The sequence below is a fragment of the Rhinoraja longicauda genome, chromosome 10 (assembly GCF_053455715.1).
Source record: "Rhinoraja longicauda isolate Sanriku21f chromosome 10, sRhiLon1.1, whole genome shotgun sequence".
NCBI classification, from domain to species: domain Eukaryota; kingdom Metazoa; phylum Chordata; class Chondrichthyes; order Rajiformes; family Arhynchobatidae; genus Rhinoraja; species Rhinoraja longicauda.
Genome location: NC_135962.1, coordinates 23,700,379 through 23,717,802, shown reverse-complemented (window position 1 = coordinate 23,717,802; position 17,424 = coordinate 23,700,379). Strand labels below are relative to the sequence as shown.

At 39.5% G+C, this 17,424-nt stretch overlaps 1 protein-coding gene across 2 annotated transcripts in view; it reads right to left on the bottom strand.

The window, feature by feature from the left end:
* The window catches only part of dph6 (diphthamine biosynthesis 6), a 208,677-nt gene that overhangs the window by 67,086 nt on the left and 124,167 nt on the right, over positions 1–17,424 (bottom strand). For both annotated transcript variants that reach the window (XM_078406398.1, XM_078406399.1), the window contains one exon: positions 4,444–4,689. In XM_078406398.1, coding sequence (XP_078262524.1) covers positions 4,444–4,689 — 246 coding nt within the window. The remainder of the gene's footprint in view (positions 1–4,443; positions 4,690–17,424) is intronic.

Sequence of the window (17,424 nt, the reverse complement as noted above, 5' to 3'; positions counted from 1 at the left end):
TCCAGAGATGCTGCCTGAACCACTGAGTTACTCCAGCACTTTGTATTTTTTTTAGGTAAGTTTAGTTTAGTTTAGAGATACAGCGTGGAAACAGGCTCTTTGGCCCCCTGAATCTTTACCGACTAACAATTATCCATACCCTAGTTCTATGTTATCCCAGTTTCACATCCTGCACACACGGGACAATTTATAGAAGCCAATTAGCCTACAAACTGGTATGTAGTTTGGAATGTGGGAGGAAACCATAGCACCAGGAGAAAGCCCACACGGTCACAGAGAAAACACAAACTCTGTACAGACAGCACCCACAGTCAGATTTGAGCCCAGACTCGGGTTTCAAACAATCAGTGCAAATTGACCTCTCCTCAAAAATCCGATTGTTCTTGTTGATGAAATGCATCCATGGAGTTTTGCTCAAAAATGAATCCAAACTTGCCGATCTAATTTGTTCACTCTTTTTGGGGGTCTACTGTACCCACGATTTACGGGTTATTCGCTTGCCTCATTCTGGCCAACAAACCCCTGTCATAACAAATGACAGGAGCCAGTTTTACAGTCATTCTGTACCTGTCATCAAAATCTGAAGAGGGGCAAAGCACTGTGTAGGAGCACAGGCACATACATCAGGGTGCGGAACACATCAGCAAGTGGTAAAATAGTGTGTGACATTAAACCTGCCGCCAACACAACAGCTGGGCCAAGACATTGGCAAGGCTACATTTAGAATAGTGTATAGTTCTGGTCGCCTTGCTATAGGGAGATTATTATTAGACTTGAAAGAGTCATAGAGTCATACAACACGGAAACAGGCCTTTCGGCCCAACTTGCCCATGCTGACAAGATACCCCATCTACACCAGTCCCACCTGCCCCCATTTACCCGTATCCCTCTAAACCTTTCCTATCCATGTAGCTGTCCAAATGTTATATTTAATGCTGTTATAATATCTGCCTCAATTACCTCCTCTGGCAGCCCATTCCATTTATCCACCATTCCATTTATCCATGTGGAAAAAGTTGGCACTTAGGTTCCTATTAAATATTTCCTCCCTCACCTTAAACCTATGTCCTCTGGTTTTGGATTCCCCTATTCTGGATAAAAGACTGTGCATTCACCCTATCACTCAGGTCCTTTGGAGTGCAGGGGGCACTCCTAAGGACCTTCTACAACACTGTGGTGGCATCAGCCATTTTCTATGGAGTGGTCTGCTGGGGCAGCAGCATCTCAGCAGCGGAGGGGAAGAGACTTGACAAGCTGATCAGGAAGGCCAGCTCTGTCCTGGGTTGCCCCCTCGACTCAGTACAGGCGGTGGGAGAGAGGAGGATGATGGCAAAGATAACATCGCTGCAGGACAACGACTCCCACCCCATGCAGGACATTGTCACTGCACTGATTAGTTCCTTCAGTGACAGACTCCTTCATCCCAAGTGTGTGAAGGAGAGATATCGGAGGTCCTTCCTTCCCGCTGCTGTGAGACTGCACAACCAGCACTGCTCCCAGCAGACAGGCCAACAGACCAGTTAACAGTATCATTTTAAAAAAAACAGTAAATGATGACAATTATCCTTATGTTTATTTTTATTTATAATGAATGTCTCTTGCTATCCACTTTGCTGCTGTAACACAGCAAATTTCCCCAGGGTGGGACAAATAAAGGAATATATTATTATTATATTCCTTTCATGATTTGATTCACCTCTATAAGATCCTGAGCTCCAAAGAATAAAGTCCTAGCCTGCCCAATTGCTCCCCATAGTTCAGGTCCTCAAGTTGTAAAGATCTCATAAATCTTTTTTGCACTCTTTCACACTTAATGACGTCCTTCCTATAGCATGGTGACCAAAACTAAACACAATGCTCCAACTGCGTCCTCACCAATGTCTCATACAACTGTAACATAATGTCCCAATTTCTATACTCAGTACCTGGACCGATGAAAGGCAATGTACCAAAAGCCTTCTTGACCGTCCTATCGGTCAATATGATGCCACTTTCAGGGAACTGTGCACGAACCTCTGCTCTACAACCTTCCCCGGAGGCCTGCCATTCACTATGAAGGTCCTCCCTCAGTTTGACTTCCCAAAATGCAACACCTTGCACTTATCTGCATTAAACTCCATAAAACATCCCTCATCTCCTTAGGCCCAACCGATTAAGATCCAGCTCTAATTTATGAAAACAATCTTCGCTATCTACAATACCACCCACTTTAGTGTCATCTACAAACTTACTAATGATGCCTTGTGCATTCTCACCCAAATTGTTGATATAAACCATGCACAGCAATGGGCCTAGCACTGATCCCTGAGGCACACCATTAGTAAAATGCCCCCAGTCTAAAAACAACCTTCCACTATCAACCTCTGCATCATTCCATGAAGCTAATTCTCTATCCAGTCGGTTAGCTCTCCCTGGATCCCATGTGATCTAACATTCCAGAGCAGCCTACCATGCAGAACCTTATCAAATGCCTTGTTGGTCTATATAGACAATGTCTACGGCTTTGGCCTCATCAAAGGAAAGGGTGCACAAAAGAGTTATGAGGATGATACCAGATCTCGAGAGTTTAAGGAGAGGCTAGTTTGGCTGGATCTATTTTCGCTGGAATGTAGGAGACTGAGGAGCAACCAAAAGGGCATACATTAGGTGAATAGCAACTGTTTATTAACCCCAGGCTGAGGAGTTAAAAAAAAGGGAATAGCCTTAAGATGACGGGGAAAAGACTGTAGGTTTGTAGCAAAATAGAAACAGGGAGGAATTAAGGTACATGTTTAGTTTAGTTTAGTTTAGAGATACAGGGCAGAAACAGGCCCTTCGGCCCACCCAGTCCATGCCACCCAGCAATCCCCATACACTAGCACTATCCTTCATACTCGGGACAATTTTACGATTTTTACCGAAGCCAAATCATCCTACAAACCTGTATATCTTTCCAATGTGGGAGGAAACCAGAGCACCCGGAGAAAACCCACGCGGTCTCAGGGAGAACGTACAATCTCCTTACAGACAGGATCGAACCCGGGCCTCTGGCACTGGAAGGTAGCAACTCTGCCGTTGTGCCACCGTTCCGCTGAGAGAAAATAGATTACATGGGAGTAATTGAGGATTGATAGGATTGTTTTGAAAGCCAACAGTGACTTGAAATGCACATACTTTCCTTCTACAACAAAAGATAAATGTCAATAATTAGCCCTTAAACAGGTACTGAAACTTGCAACGCATCTCAATAAGAGATAAACAAAACTGAACTATAATGAGGAATGGTTTCTCAATTTATTCTATATTATACTCTGACGAATTCTGTTTTCTGAACAGAACCAATGCTTGCACCTAAATGAAGCTGTAAAAATGAACTAATAATTTCTTGTTTCATTTCCAGTATCTAACGCACCAAGGCTGAATGTTATACCCTAAGGAACTTGTCTCACACTGAAACCTGAGCAAATGTGGTGTTGATAATTTTCATTGGTCTGCTGGCATAGATCAATATTACAACTTAACTTCTACTTTAGCAGATGTGATGTGACTTGGAGTCACAGCTTAAAATGAAAGAAACCTTTAAAACTGCCCAAGGCGTAACATTAGTTGTAGAACATTAGGCTTTAGTGCTCAGGATTTAAGCTAGGTTCTCAGTTTTGAATGTATTTTAAACTCAGTCTATATCAGATCAGATAAATCATAGACTCTGAACTTAACTACACATTAACATGGTGAGGAAGCAGTGGGTATTATATTGAGGAGGAGGAAGAAATAAAAACACCCAGTCACATAAATCAGTCATTAAGAACATGTAATTGCAAAAAAACCCTCCTTATAGCCTTTCATTGGTGCAAAACACACACACACACACACACACACACACACACACACACACACACACACACACACACACACACACACACAAAGCTGGGGAGAGTAGGAAACTATTAGAAAAAAAATGCTACTTCCATGTGAGCATCTAAAACACAAAATCTTAATATTCATTTGATTCAATTGACTTGAAACGTAATTCACAAAATACTTATTTTCTCATTTCTCTACAATCTTCCCTACGGGCACAGAACATTGCAGTCCCACAGGATATCAGGAACTTTTAAGAATCGCATCAGAATTGTTGAATCACAGCAAAATCCAAGTTGTTTTTCATGTATTATAGGTTTCATTCTCTGACGCATTTAAAAATTTGCTTATCCCCGCATGTCTCTGAGCTCCTTTTTGCTCGGAACTGCAAATTAACACTATTTTGTTTTTAACTGTGATTGACTAAAGTAAATTATTTTTTTGTGGGATTAGACTTTGTACATGTGACTTGTTCTAATAATATGAAATGCAAGTGAGAGTTTAAATGATATTTTAAATCACTTATTTTAAGTGATTGTTGTTGTAGGTGGAAGCACCACTTTCAGTTGTAAGTGGAAGTACCAGAGGAACACCAATTCTTACCTCCTCTACGTCTTCTTTTATTGCTTTTTGCCAGTATTTTTGAACAGCAGCGATGTATTTCTTGTCTGTGACGTAACAGTTTGCCAGCAAGATATTGCTCAATTTTGTTCCACTTTTTGTTGCTTGCAGAATTTTCTGCACATGTCTTAGAGAGAGAGCAGCTTCAGGCCTGACACCTCCTTCGATAAGCTGCATGGTGCATGGGACCAAACCTATTTGTCCCGCACAAAATATCTCATCGTCAATCTAAGAGGATAAATGAAACTAATTAGTAAAATGCCAAATTCCATCAAGAAGAACGAGACACTTTAAAAAACAAATCAATCAAAAAGATTAAAAAGTGCATGGTAAAAATTGGCCTTCTGATATGTATGATAAACACAATGTTGTAACATATAATCATTCCATTCAGTGCATGAAATTTGGTTCCATTGACAGAATTTGAGAAAAAGTTTCATGTACCTTCATTAATGCATCCCACATTTGGCACATGCATTGCACAAACATGCATAGAAAACATTTACTATTGTGCACGTTATCGAAATCCTCAAGCAGAGATCCCACACATACAGTGCAAATATGTCCAATTGTCAAATGTTTTTCATATAGCTGTTATTCCTATCTATTCTTTTACAAAATACTAATCAAAATACATAAAGAAAGTAAAATTAATTATGATTGACCTATCTATTCTTTTACAAAATACATTTTTCTATTCAAAATACATATAGAAAGTAAAATTAAATATGACTAAGGGAAAAGATTCTCTGCACATAATTGCTTAATTATTGTCACTGAAATATGAACCCAATTAATTTGAGGCAGATATCTGTTTTCTAATGTCTGTAATTTAGTTTTGTTACTTTACAAACTGCCAAATAATTTTTTGAAGGATACTTTTTCAAACATTGAAACCAGGTTGATATGGCCAGGGAAATATTATATTGTATATGTTTTTATACACAGCAAACCAATGAAGTCACCAATTTTTAGTTACTATTACGCCGTGCAAAATGGCCGTGGCTGGAAGGAGCATGCTACTTCAGGCTGACATTATGAACACTGATTACCAATATATTGTACCTCTAACATTGGGATAAGCTGCTGGTAGGACCGTGTGTGAGTGCACACAACAATTTTGACCAAGAAGTTGATTGTTGACTTTAGGAGGGGAAAACCATGGATGCTCAAATCAGTCATCGACAGGACAATGGTGGAGAGAGTAAACAGCTTCAGGTTCCTGGGCGTGCATAACTCTGAAGATCTGCCTTAGGCCCAGCACATCGATATAATCATAAAGAAATCTCATCTACTTCCTTAGATGATTGAGGAGTTTTGGTATGTCAACAAATACTCTATCAAACATCTTCAGGTGTATGGTAGAGACCATGCTGAAGGGGTATATTGCATCTGAGGAACAAAGGAGTCTTTAGAGAGGGGCAGACATTGCCCAGTCCATCACAGGTACTAACCCAACTCCACATCGAAGGGATTGATAGGAGACACTGCCTCAAAAAGGCAGCCAATATCATTCAAAATCCACACCATCTTGGCCACATTCTTATTTCATGACTACCATCTGGAAGAAGACAGAGCATCCTGTAAACCATGACCACCAGGTTCAAGGACAGCTTCTTCCCAACAACCATCTGGCTCTTAACAGCGACACAACGTTGATCTCAGCAACTATAATCTTCTCTGCACTGTATCTTTGGCTGCACGATGGACTTCATATTTTTAAATTGTTACCTAGTGCTGCAGTTATTGATTTATTGTATTTTTGATTATTATATATTATCTATGTGTTGCTGTATTTACGGGCCTGTTAAGCTGCAGCAAGTAAGAATTTCATTGTTCTGTTGTCATTACACATGACAATTATACACACTTCACTTGACTCTAGGCTCTTGTGGTCAGCATAGGTATGATGGGCCAACGGGACAGTTTCTATGTTGAACAATATGACACTAGCTGTCTATGATAGATTCACAAAAACCAAGCATGCTCTTAGGTATGGGGATATCACTTTTGGTAGCAAGTTACATTGGCATGGTGGTGCAGCGGTAGTGTGCTGCCTTACAGAGCCAGAGACCTGGGTTCGATCCTGACTATGGGTGCTGTCTGCACGGAAATTGTACATTCTCCCTGTGACTGCGTGGGTTTCTCCGGGTGCTTCGGTTTCCTTCCACATTCCAAAGATGTACAGTTTTATAGATTAATTGGCTTTGTTAAGAATTGTACATTGTCCCAAATGTGTAGGATAGGGCTAGTATACGTGGATTGCTGGTCGTGCGGACTCAGTGGGCTGAAGGGCCTGTTTCCACGCTGTATCTCTAAACTGAACTAAACTAAATCTGTAATGCATGCAGGCTTCTAATGGAACTTGGACTCAGATCCAGTCCAAATTGATATGATGAATATCTTACATGTCTGATAGATTTTGGTAATCAATATAATTTCTAGTTTGCTTGACCCCACAGTATAAAAATGTCAATCTCATTTGGAAGAGCTCCAATGTGAGCTGATGCAACAAATTGAAATAACACAACATGAGGTGCCCTTATTTTGGTGAATTAGTGGGAATTTCCTTATGGATCTAACGTTTGCAAAGCATGGGAGATAAATATGTTCATCTTGGATGACTTTTTATAGGACGCGCCATCATATATATTTAAAAAAATCTTTGCAGGCCACTATATCAGACAACATCCCATGAGAAAGAATAGGTCAGCTGTTTTCCAGATTTGTGGAATTGTTTTCCAGTTTTGTTTTGAGTCTGAAGAAGAGTCCTGACCCAAAACGTCACCTATCCATGTTCTCCAGAGATGCTGCCTTCACACACTGAGTTACTCCAGCATTTTGTGTCTTTTCTTAGAAAAGTCATCCATTTAAGACTTAGCTTTGGTAGATGGTAGACAAGAGTCTTTCAAGGGGCCATGGAAGCAAAGACAGAGTATTTTTAAGACAGGGTTAGAGAGATTCCTGACAAGCAGAGGAATGAAAGAAAGGAATACTGGGGGTAGGTGGGAAAGAAAATCAGCCACAGTGTTCCTGAATGGCAGATTTGGCACAAGCAGCCAAGTGGCCTACTGCAGTTCCTTCTCCTAACTTAGTTAAACATCTTCATCTATGATCATTTTTCATATGACTTGCCATTATACATAAACAAATAAAATCTCTGCATGTCAGACAGTATCCCATGAGGAAGAATAAGTCAGTTGTTTTCTAGTTATGCAGAAATGTTTCCAGTTTTGTTCTGAGTCTGAAGAAGGGTCCACCACCCGAAATGTCACCTATCTTTGTTCTCCACTGATGCTGCCTGTCCCGCTGTGTTACTCTATGTACAGACACTCCCCGACCTATGCAAAGGCGACTTATGTAGACTCGCACTTATGTAAGGAATTCTGTACTCAGTCCCAAGTGCAATCAATACGTAATAACAAGAAAGTGTAGATGCTGGTTTATACCAAAGATAGACACAAGGTGCTGGTTTACACACGAAGATTGACACAAAATGCTGGAATAACTCAGCAGGTCATCCTAACTCAGTGCCTATCCTAGTGCAATCAAGGTTGTTTGTAATTTCCACAACACAGTACCATCAATCAAGTGTACATCTGGAACAAGCCGGCAATGGCGGTGGTGCTTACCCAGAAGGCCGCGCGCCGCAGGAAGTGCCTGGGACTTAGCCGGGTGCTGCTGAGACAGTTAAAACTCTCAGTGAATACAGATACAGAGTCGATGATTCCAACTTACGTAAAATCTGACTTACGTTAGGGTTTATGGAACATAACCCTTACATAAGTCGGGTGTGCCTGTTCTTGATGTAGCTGCTATCAGTGAACATTCAATAGGTGGAAGGATTTTTTCCTCCTCTTTTCTTCTATCCGATGCTAATTCTAATTTTCTTTACAAGCTCTTTACTTTCTCAGCCCACCTTCCTTTTCCAACATTCACAACGAATACAACATGTGATGAAGTATAAAATCACCCTCAGATTTCAGTACTTTGCCTGAAGCATAGAAATAACACTCTTTTAACTTCCCGTAGCGAGTTATATCCAAAACAGAACTTCATACAAGAAAACACATTCTGCATTTGGTGATCGTTTGCCTGTATAGATATCTGAAATACACTCTTGCTGCATAACAGTATATATTTTTTTGAAAAAGTGTCCTCTTCCAGAATGACATGCTTAAAACACCTGTTTTCCAAGGGTAATGGTTAATCGGTAACAAATTACGATGCATGATATTAATGCTGCAAGCTGTTTGAGTTATCCCCGCTAACCCAATAGGTCACAGGTTCAGATAAGACCCATTGACCTGTTGACCTGTCAATCAAATACTTGCTTACAAGATGCTGCCAATGTAAATAACCACAAGTGACAATGTGCTAATTGCTGGCCTCTGCAAAGCCATGTAACCTTCTGACCTTAAGGGAGACCTCGGTGGCTGGATCAATTTGAACCCCAGGCAAACAACCCATACTCATCTACGCAGATAGAAAGTCTTTTTATAACAAGATTAGGGATGCTAAATTTGTACACTCATTGGAAACTAATCTTAGCTTTTCAGGTTCAATTAGTATGTTATTGGCTGCAAATACGATCATTTATTTTAATTTTTCTCATTACATTAAGGCAATCTGAAACAAAATAAACAGTGATCAAGATTACACTTCATAATCACACACAATGCCTGTGAGCCATAAACTCAATGTCTTGCGAATGACTGTACTTTGCTCCATTCAAAAGACTAAATTTAGTAAATGAAATGCAAACTAAAATTATTCAATAGCTTCAGATTCAGAAATTAATAATTAGTATAATTATACAACCAGTTTCTACAGCTCTTGGGTAATATGTTTTTAATGAGGCTGCTGTGATTGAGGCTTGTGAAAATCAAATTATGTTTTTCATTAAAAAGCCTCAATTTTCAAACGCCTTCATCCATTTAGCATTCAGAAGATTTTTTTTTAATTGAACACAGTAGTTTACCTGCAATGCCAAGATATCTTCTAATTTTACAAGTCGTTGAAGGTAAACCTTCATCTATTTTGATCAAACGTATTAAAGTAAATAATCTAATTCGGTATTACTTCATTTTCCATTTGTAAGTGAATTGGATGAAAATGTTCATTTGCACAGAGGCCGTGAGCTACAGCAGTACAGGGTCGGGTTGTCGAACTGGAAATTGGCATTAAAATGGCGAAGAGAAAGGGAAGGCAGAGGCAATGATGGACGGAGGAAAATAATTGAGGTGGAAGGAGGCAGGCAGGAAGGATGGGAGGGAAGGACGGGAAAATGAACAGAAACAAATGAAAAAAGTAAATAATCATAGTCTCTAAAAACAAAATGACTATCTCGAGAAATGGGATCTTCGTTGGGTATAGAAAGTGAAACTAGAAAGTGATGATTTTTTTAGGGTGTTTCGATATACAATTCTTCATCACCTAACAACGAACAGCTGTGACCAGAACTTGGGAATAATAAGTGAAATTTCCAACATATTCAAGAAAATGTAATGACAAATTTTGGAGAACTCAAATGCTCAGATAAAAACAGAAACTCAGGAGTTGAAAGAAGCAAAATAAAGCAGCGAATGAAACAATGCTTCCATCCAAAGAAAAAACTGAGACTTCAAAAATAATTCTAAGGAGTAAAGTGTTAACGGTTTTTTAATAAGTTATGACAAATTAGCAGTAATCAAGTTTAATTTAGAAAATTATATCTCTGCAATTTTCTATTTCAATTAATTTCTTCTTTTTGAAGATGTTGTCTTTTTAGTTTGGTTTTAGAGATAATAGGCCCCTCAGCCCACTGAGTCCATGCCAACCAGCGATCACCTGTACACTTGTTCTGTCCTGCACACTAGGGACAATTTACAGAGGCCGATTAACCTGAAAACTTGCACGTCTTTAGCATATGGGAGGAAACCGGAACACATGGAGAATCTATGACTCTAAATCAAATTATGCTATACATAAATCAGATTATGATATACATAAATCCAATCATGCCAAACTCAAGTGCAATAGATAGGAACGAAAAAGGTGGATGGCTTAAAACTATGCTTAGTTGCAGGCAAATATTGCAAAGTATGGAAATATCAATATGACAAAAATAAAGTTTTCACAATCACTAGCTGCAACGTCATTCCAAGTAGCTCGTAGCGAAGGGGAATTATATATAAATATTAATCTTTAAAACATACAAGAAAGGTACTTATTTGCAAGCTGCAACAAGAATAGCTTCATCTTCAATGTTGAAACAGGGAACTGAAGATGCTGCTTCACCAAGGAAAGACACAAAATGCTGGAGTAACTCAGCGGTCAGGCAGCATCCCTGGTGAACATGGTGACATTTTGATTCAGGAAAGGTTCCTGACCCGCTGAGTTACCTCAACATTTTGTGTCTTTCCCAGCTTAATGACCATTTATGTAATGTTGAAGAATTTTACCAAGACGATTAAGAAGAAATCAGATATTTTCAACAAAATAAAAGCTGTTTTACTGTGTCCTGTGGTCAACTTTTGATAATGTTTCATTTTAAACTTTAAATGTTATTTTATTATTATCTATTGTTGTTTTAAAGTTCAAAAGAAATGTTGTGTCATTGATGTTCGGATTTTTGTCCAACTGTGCATCTCTTGTAGAACTGGCGGTACCTGTATGAAGGGGTGTTCTACTATGCCTCAAATTCATTTGTATTTATTTGTCTCCTTGCTGGAAAAAGGTGGATTTGTGGTTGTTGAAATAAAGAGCAGAGAGCATTCTTGGCCAAAGAAATAGACTTTAGAAATACAGCATGGAAACAGGCCCTTCGGCCCACCATGTCTGCACCAACCAGCAATCACCCTGTGCACCAGCACTATCCTTCATATATGAGGGACAATTTAGAATTTACAGAAGCCATTGAACCTAGAAACCTGTACGTCTTTGAAGTTTGGGAGGAAACTGGAGCACCCGAAGAAAACCCATACAGTCACAGGGAGAACGTACAAACTCCGTATAGACAGCAGCCGTTGTCAGGATCGAACCCAGGTCCCTGGTGCTGTAAGGCAGCAACTCTACCGCTGTGCCTCTGTGCCATCCTTGATGTGAGGATGACGAAAGAGGTCTGAAAACAAACAAACAGATGGGCCCTGGATAAGTAGCTAGAATGGAGAAAGTCAATGCGATCGAACCACTGGCATCATTGCATTGTACTGGATTTTATTTTCTCGCATTAATTTATTTCTAATTTTTGGTACTTTCAGTTGAGTAGTGAGCAGCAGCAATTAATCAAATTTCAAAGATGAAACGAGAAAACAGCCATGATAGTTCTATTACTGTTTATGTTCTGTTTATGGTTGATTTAAGTGATCGGTGTTTCACATAGTCTGAAATTATGACCATTAAAGTAGCTATTCAATTTGCTTAACAATCACATCGCTAAATGTATCTAATTTTCATACCAAGATTCAAGTGTACATGAACTTGGAAGTTTATCACTCACATTCTTCAAACATAAAAGGTAAGTCAGCTGGAAACACACTTTGATACACCAAATAGCAGAACTTTTGATGAATCGTCAGATCCATATTTGGCCACGAAGCAGTTAATAAAAAAAGATGCCTTGTGGTTTTTCAACAAACTTTCTGGTACATTACATGTTGAAACTCAAACAGATATTAATGATTTTGACTGCAGAATGCTTAGAAATTCATGATAAATCAAAAGCAGATGATTCTGAGTTGATCCTAGGGCAGGATAACTTGGAACAGCTGGGGCAAGGTAAAACACACAACGCCCCAGCAGAGCCCTAGACTTAAACATTTTAGACTGTAGACTTTAAAGATACAGCGTGGAAACAGGCGCTTCGGCCCACTGAGTTTGTGCCGACCAGCGATCACCCCGTACACTAACACTATCCTACATACCAGAGACAATTTACAATTTTATCAAAGCCAATTAACCTCCAAACCTGTACGTCTTTAGCGTGTGGGAGGAAACCAGAGATCCTGGAGAAAACCCACGCGGTAACCTACTTTACATAGAATCTCAGATGTGATATTGTGTCACAGCTCAACTTTGCATTAAGATATACTTTTTAGTTTAGTTTAGAGATGCAGCATGGAAACAGGCCCTTCGGCCCACCGAGTCCACGCCTGCCAGCGAGACACACACAAGAGTCAATTTTTACTGAAGCCAATTTTAACCTACAAACCTATACGTCTTTGGAGTGTAGGAGGAAACTAGAGAACCTGGAGAAAACCCACGCAGGCCACAGGGACAACGTACAAACTCCGTACAGACAGCACCCGTAGTCAGGATTGAACCCGGGTCTCTGGCGCTGTAAGTCAGCAACTCTACTGCTGCGCCACAGTGCCACCCGATTATTGAGGGTCATCTATAAAAAAAATGGAGATTCATGCAAGGAAAGGAGGGGTGATTAAAAAAAACCATTTAAACTTTGGAACTGTTTGGAAAAGACATCATCCATCAAAGATTACAGTTGTTGGACACACAGACATTGATTATAAAGGTCCACAGGTAACTGTGAAAGAGCCCTTCAATTCAAAATAATACTTCAGCTACATTAGAAATTTAAAAAAATGTCTGATTTCCAATTTACACTGTGGGGAAACAAAATGACGAAATTCAAGATTACTTAATTTGCAAATTGAAGGAGAGAAGCTGGAAGTTAAGGTCTATCTAGTGTAGTTTATTGATCTTCTTTCCTTGCATTGTCAAGGACTACACTGCATACCAAACATCAATCTGATTGATGCTGGAGCTGCTCCAATTTCTGAAGTGCAACTGATCTTACAGAGGTGTATGAAAACATGAGAAGAATAGATCGGGTAGACGCACAGTCTCGTGTCCAGAGAAGGGGAATTGAGAACCAGAGGGCATAGGTTTAAGTGAAGGGGGAAGATTTAATAGGAATCTGAGGGGTACTTTTTTTCACACAAAGAGTGGTGGATGTATGGAACGAGCTGCTGGAGGAGGTGGTTGAGGCATGGACTATTGCAATGTTTAAGAAACAATGAGACAGGTACATGGATAGGTCAGGTTTAAAGGGATATGGGTCAAACGCAGGCACGTAGGACTAGTGTCGATGGAACATGTTGGTCAGTGTGGGCAAGTTCATAAGATTATAAGATTATAAATTGAGTCGAAGGGCCTGTTTCCACACTGTTTGACTTGATGACTCTATAAGGCTGCAAGGGTTTCTTCTGAATTTCCTATTGTGAATTTCCTAACTAATAAAAAAAACTAGCGTATCAGTAGTGTCTTTCACAAACTCATGATGTCACTTTGTGTTTCAAAACCAGCAATCAATTTGCAACATTGCCTTTTTATTCACATTCCCCTTATTAAAAAGAAAACTGGAAGAAACTGAAGCTGCTCCATTATACCTGCACCACTGAATTCTCAGCAGGAAGTCTCCCAAAGACGTGCTGGTAGGTTAATTGGATACTGTAAATAACCCTTGATGTAGCTGAGCAGTGACAGAATCAAAAGTGGAATTGACGGGCATGGGAGAGGGAAAGGGTAACTTCCAGCTTTCTTCATTCCCCCCCCCCCCCCTTCAGTAAGGAGGAGGATCCGGATCCGAAACATCACCTATCCACGTTCTACAGAGGTGCTGCCTGACTCGCTGAGGTACTCCAGCACTTTTCTGTTTGGTTTTGTAAACCAGCATTTGCAGTTTCTCGTTTCTACAAGTTGAAAGGTTATCTGGATATCAGGAAAGGGAGAATGGGACTGAAGGGATTGTTCTGCCAGCAGGTGAGGGGTGGGAGGAATGATCTACTTCTGTGTCACATTAGCTAGTTGACAACTGTAAAAAAGAAATATGAAATTTAAAGAGGCTAATGAATTCAAATGCCCTTCCTCTCACCTAAGTGGCTTAAATGCACAAGTCCTTCATGTGAAATCAGTGTTGACTATATTTTATGATGTTCAAGAAAGGAGGCCTTATTTTATACTGGTGGAGGTCAATTATTTGTGGGGTAAATAACAACACTGCAATGTCTGATGTTATGTCGAACCATCTTACTAACAAAAGTAATGGCTGAAGAAAGGTTTCGACCCAAGACATCATCTACTCCTTTTCTCCAGAGATGCTGCCCAATCCGCTGAGCAGCATTTTGTGTCTGTCTTACTGACAAAAGTTGCATCCCAATTAATTCTTAGTTAAAAATAATTTCCTTAGCCTTAATTGAGACTAATGTCACTTCACCCTTGAAAATAAACTTATGCTCAAAATTTATTTCACAAATTAAATACTATTATTTTATTAAGAGACAATTTCAGAATAAAAGCACATAATCTTATTATCTTATTTTTCTAAAACAAATTTAAATATGAACTGGACATTAAGAACTTAATTTATCTTCAAATAACGAGGAAGTCCCTGTAGATGTACAGTAGTTTAGAGTTGGGCAGCACAGTGGCACTGCAGTAGAGTTGCTGCCTTACAGTACCAGAGACCTGAGTTTAATCCTGACTGTGGGTTTGTACGTTCTCCCTGTGACCGCGTGGGTTTTCTCCGCGTGCTCCGGTTTCTTCCCACACTCCAAAGACGTACAGGTTTGTGGATTAATTGGTTTTGCTAATATCGTAAATTGTCCCTGGTGTGTAGGATAGTGTTAGTGTATGGGGATGTCTGGTCGGCACGGACTCAGTGGGCCAAAGGGCCTATTTCTGCACTGTATCTCTAAAGTTTAAAGAAGTGTGCTTTCGGACTGAAGCAATAGCATTAGATCACGAGTATTATAAACTAACACTTACAGTATTTTTACGCTAAAATGAAGCAAACCAATGTGCAATATGTTCACATTTTTGTTACAGCTATTTCTTTTATTATAGGCAACTATTCAGCACTTCCCTGCATTTCCAGTAGTAAACCATGTCCTTTTCTTTAAGTGGGTGCAGAGGAAACCTGCTTCCCATCGTGGTTCCCCAGGATACTACCGTGCCTGTCCGTCAAGTTTGGCTGTCAACTTTGATGCATTTTGCAGAGCAAGAGTACAAGCTTAAATTACTATGACTGTAAACCATAAATGAGAACCCAGTGCTTTGAAACCATCAGATCAATCAGAAGATCATTTACTTGAAAGGGTTATTTGGTAAAGTGAGAGCTGTGCATCAACTATCCACAAGTGAAGGCTGAGGCAGCAAAACGACAACAACAAATTGTCATTGGCATTCCATTTATGAACCTTCAGACAGCATCAGAGTCCTGTTCGGCGGGAAACTAGATAAGGTCAGACTTCCACTGAATATTTCTTAACAAGCTACCATCAAAAGAAGTTATGATTTGAATAAAAAGGCAATCACTCCTTAATTTCAATATCAAAGGGATCCACTGTGAACTCCCAATGCCGAAAAAAATCTCCCCAAGCTGCATCGGGCTTAATAATCTATTATTTAGGATTTATTTTAGGTTGATTGGAATAAAAAAAAGCTGGGCGACTGAAAAACCACAAATGAAATAGAACGAAGAAAAGAATATTAACATACTATTAACAGTTCAAAAGAATGATATGACACACCAATCAAAATTGTTAATTGACTGTCAGTGATCTGTCCTTAAAAATACAACATGACTGCATAATGCAGCTCTGAACAGACAGGAAGACAGTTACATTTGCATTAGCCTCGTAAATTAATCAACAATCAGAGTATAATGCACATTTTTAATACGTTGGATATTTGTTTAAATGTACATTTTTTTATGCAGTGGCCCACTGACACTTCGTAAATAATTCTTCTAAACCATCGGTGATATTAGGTTAATCTCTGATAAAAGTTCCATATTTAATTTATTGCACTACACCGAATACTATTTTTTCATCTTTAGACAGGAATTGTTGCAAATGAAAAAGCCAATCTAGTTTTTAACTCAATCTCAAAGGCATGCACATTACAAACACATTTTGCATACAAATTTGTTGGAAGTTTTTAACAACTCCTTAAAAAAGAAACTCAGCAGAATAATAACTTACAAATATTAAAATTGCTGTGGGGATTGGGGGAGGGAAGAGAGAGGTGCCTCTAGAGATTTTCATCTACTTTGAAACTGCATCTGTGCTTTGACTGAAACAAATTTAACCCTATGAGGTTAGCTTCCAAAGTGTGGTCTCAGCTGATCTGAATATGCATAAAATTAACTCCAAGGAGATAAGAGAAAGATTCATTCTTTTTTTAACTTACTCTAGATATTGTTTAGAATCATGTGTTTGTTTTTAATTGCAAAGAACCCTTCCTTATACAGGAAGTTATAAGATAATAATAATTTTAAGATCATCATCAGCTAATAATTCCCAATTCCATACAAAGACCTTATACCTCTTCAAGGTAAAGGGTGGCACAGTGGCACAGCTGGTAGAACTGCTGTCTCACAGCACCAGGGACCTGTGTTTGATCCTGACCTTGAGTGCTGTCTGCGCAGAGTTTGCACGTTCTCCCTGTGACCATGTGGGATTCCTCTGGGTGCCCTGGTTTCCTCCTACATTCCAGAGACGTACGAGTTTGTAGGTTAATTGTCCTCAGTAAAATTGCCCCTGGTGTATAGGGGGTGGAATCGAAAGTGGGTCGAACACCTACCATTGTGAAAGGGTGAAAGGGCCTGTTTTCATGCTGTTCCTCTCAATTCAATTCAATCCAATACCCAGAACCCAAAGCCTATGATACACCCAAGCTTCCTACCTACTCCTGTCTGTGGTGATCTCTCCTTGTAAGGAGACAAGCTACCACAGATGCTGCTGAACATTTCCAGAATTTTCCATTCATTTAAAACATTTGTTTGTCCAACCCCTTTGGTGGAATGCTCATGACACTGGTAACTGAAGGATCTAATTCCACTAAGTTAGAATTGAGCAGAGGATTTTAGTTGTTCAACAACAATGCTGTTATATCTGATCAAAAGATAAACCACTGGGGACTTATTAGATAATTTGTAGCAAAGAATTACAATAATTCTAAAGG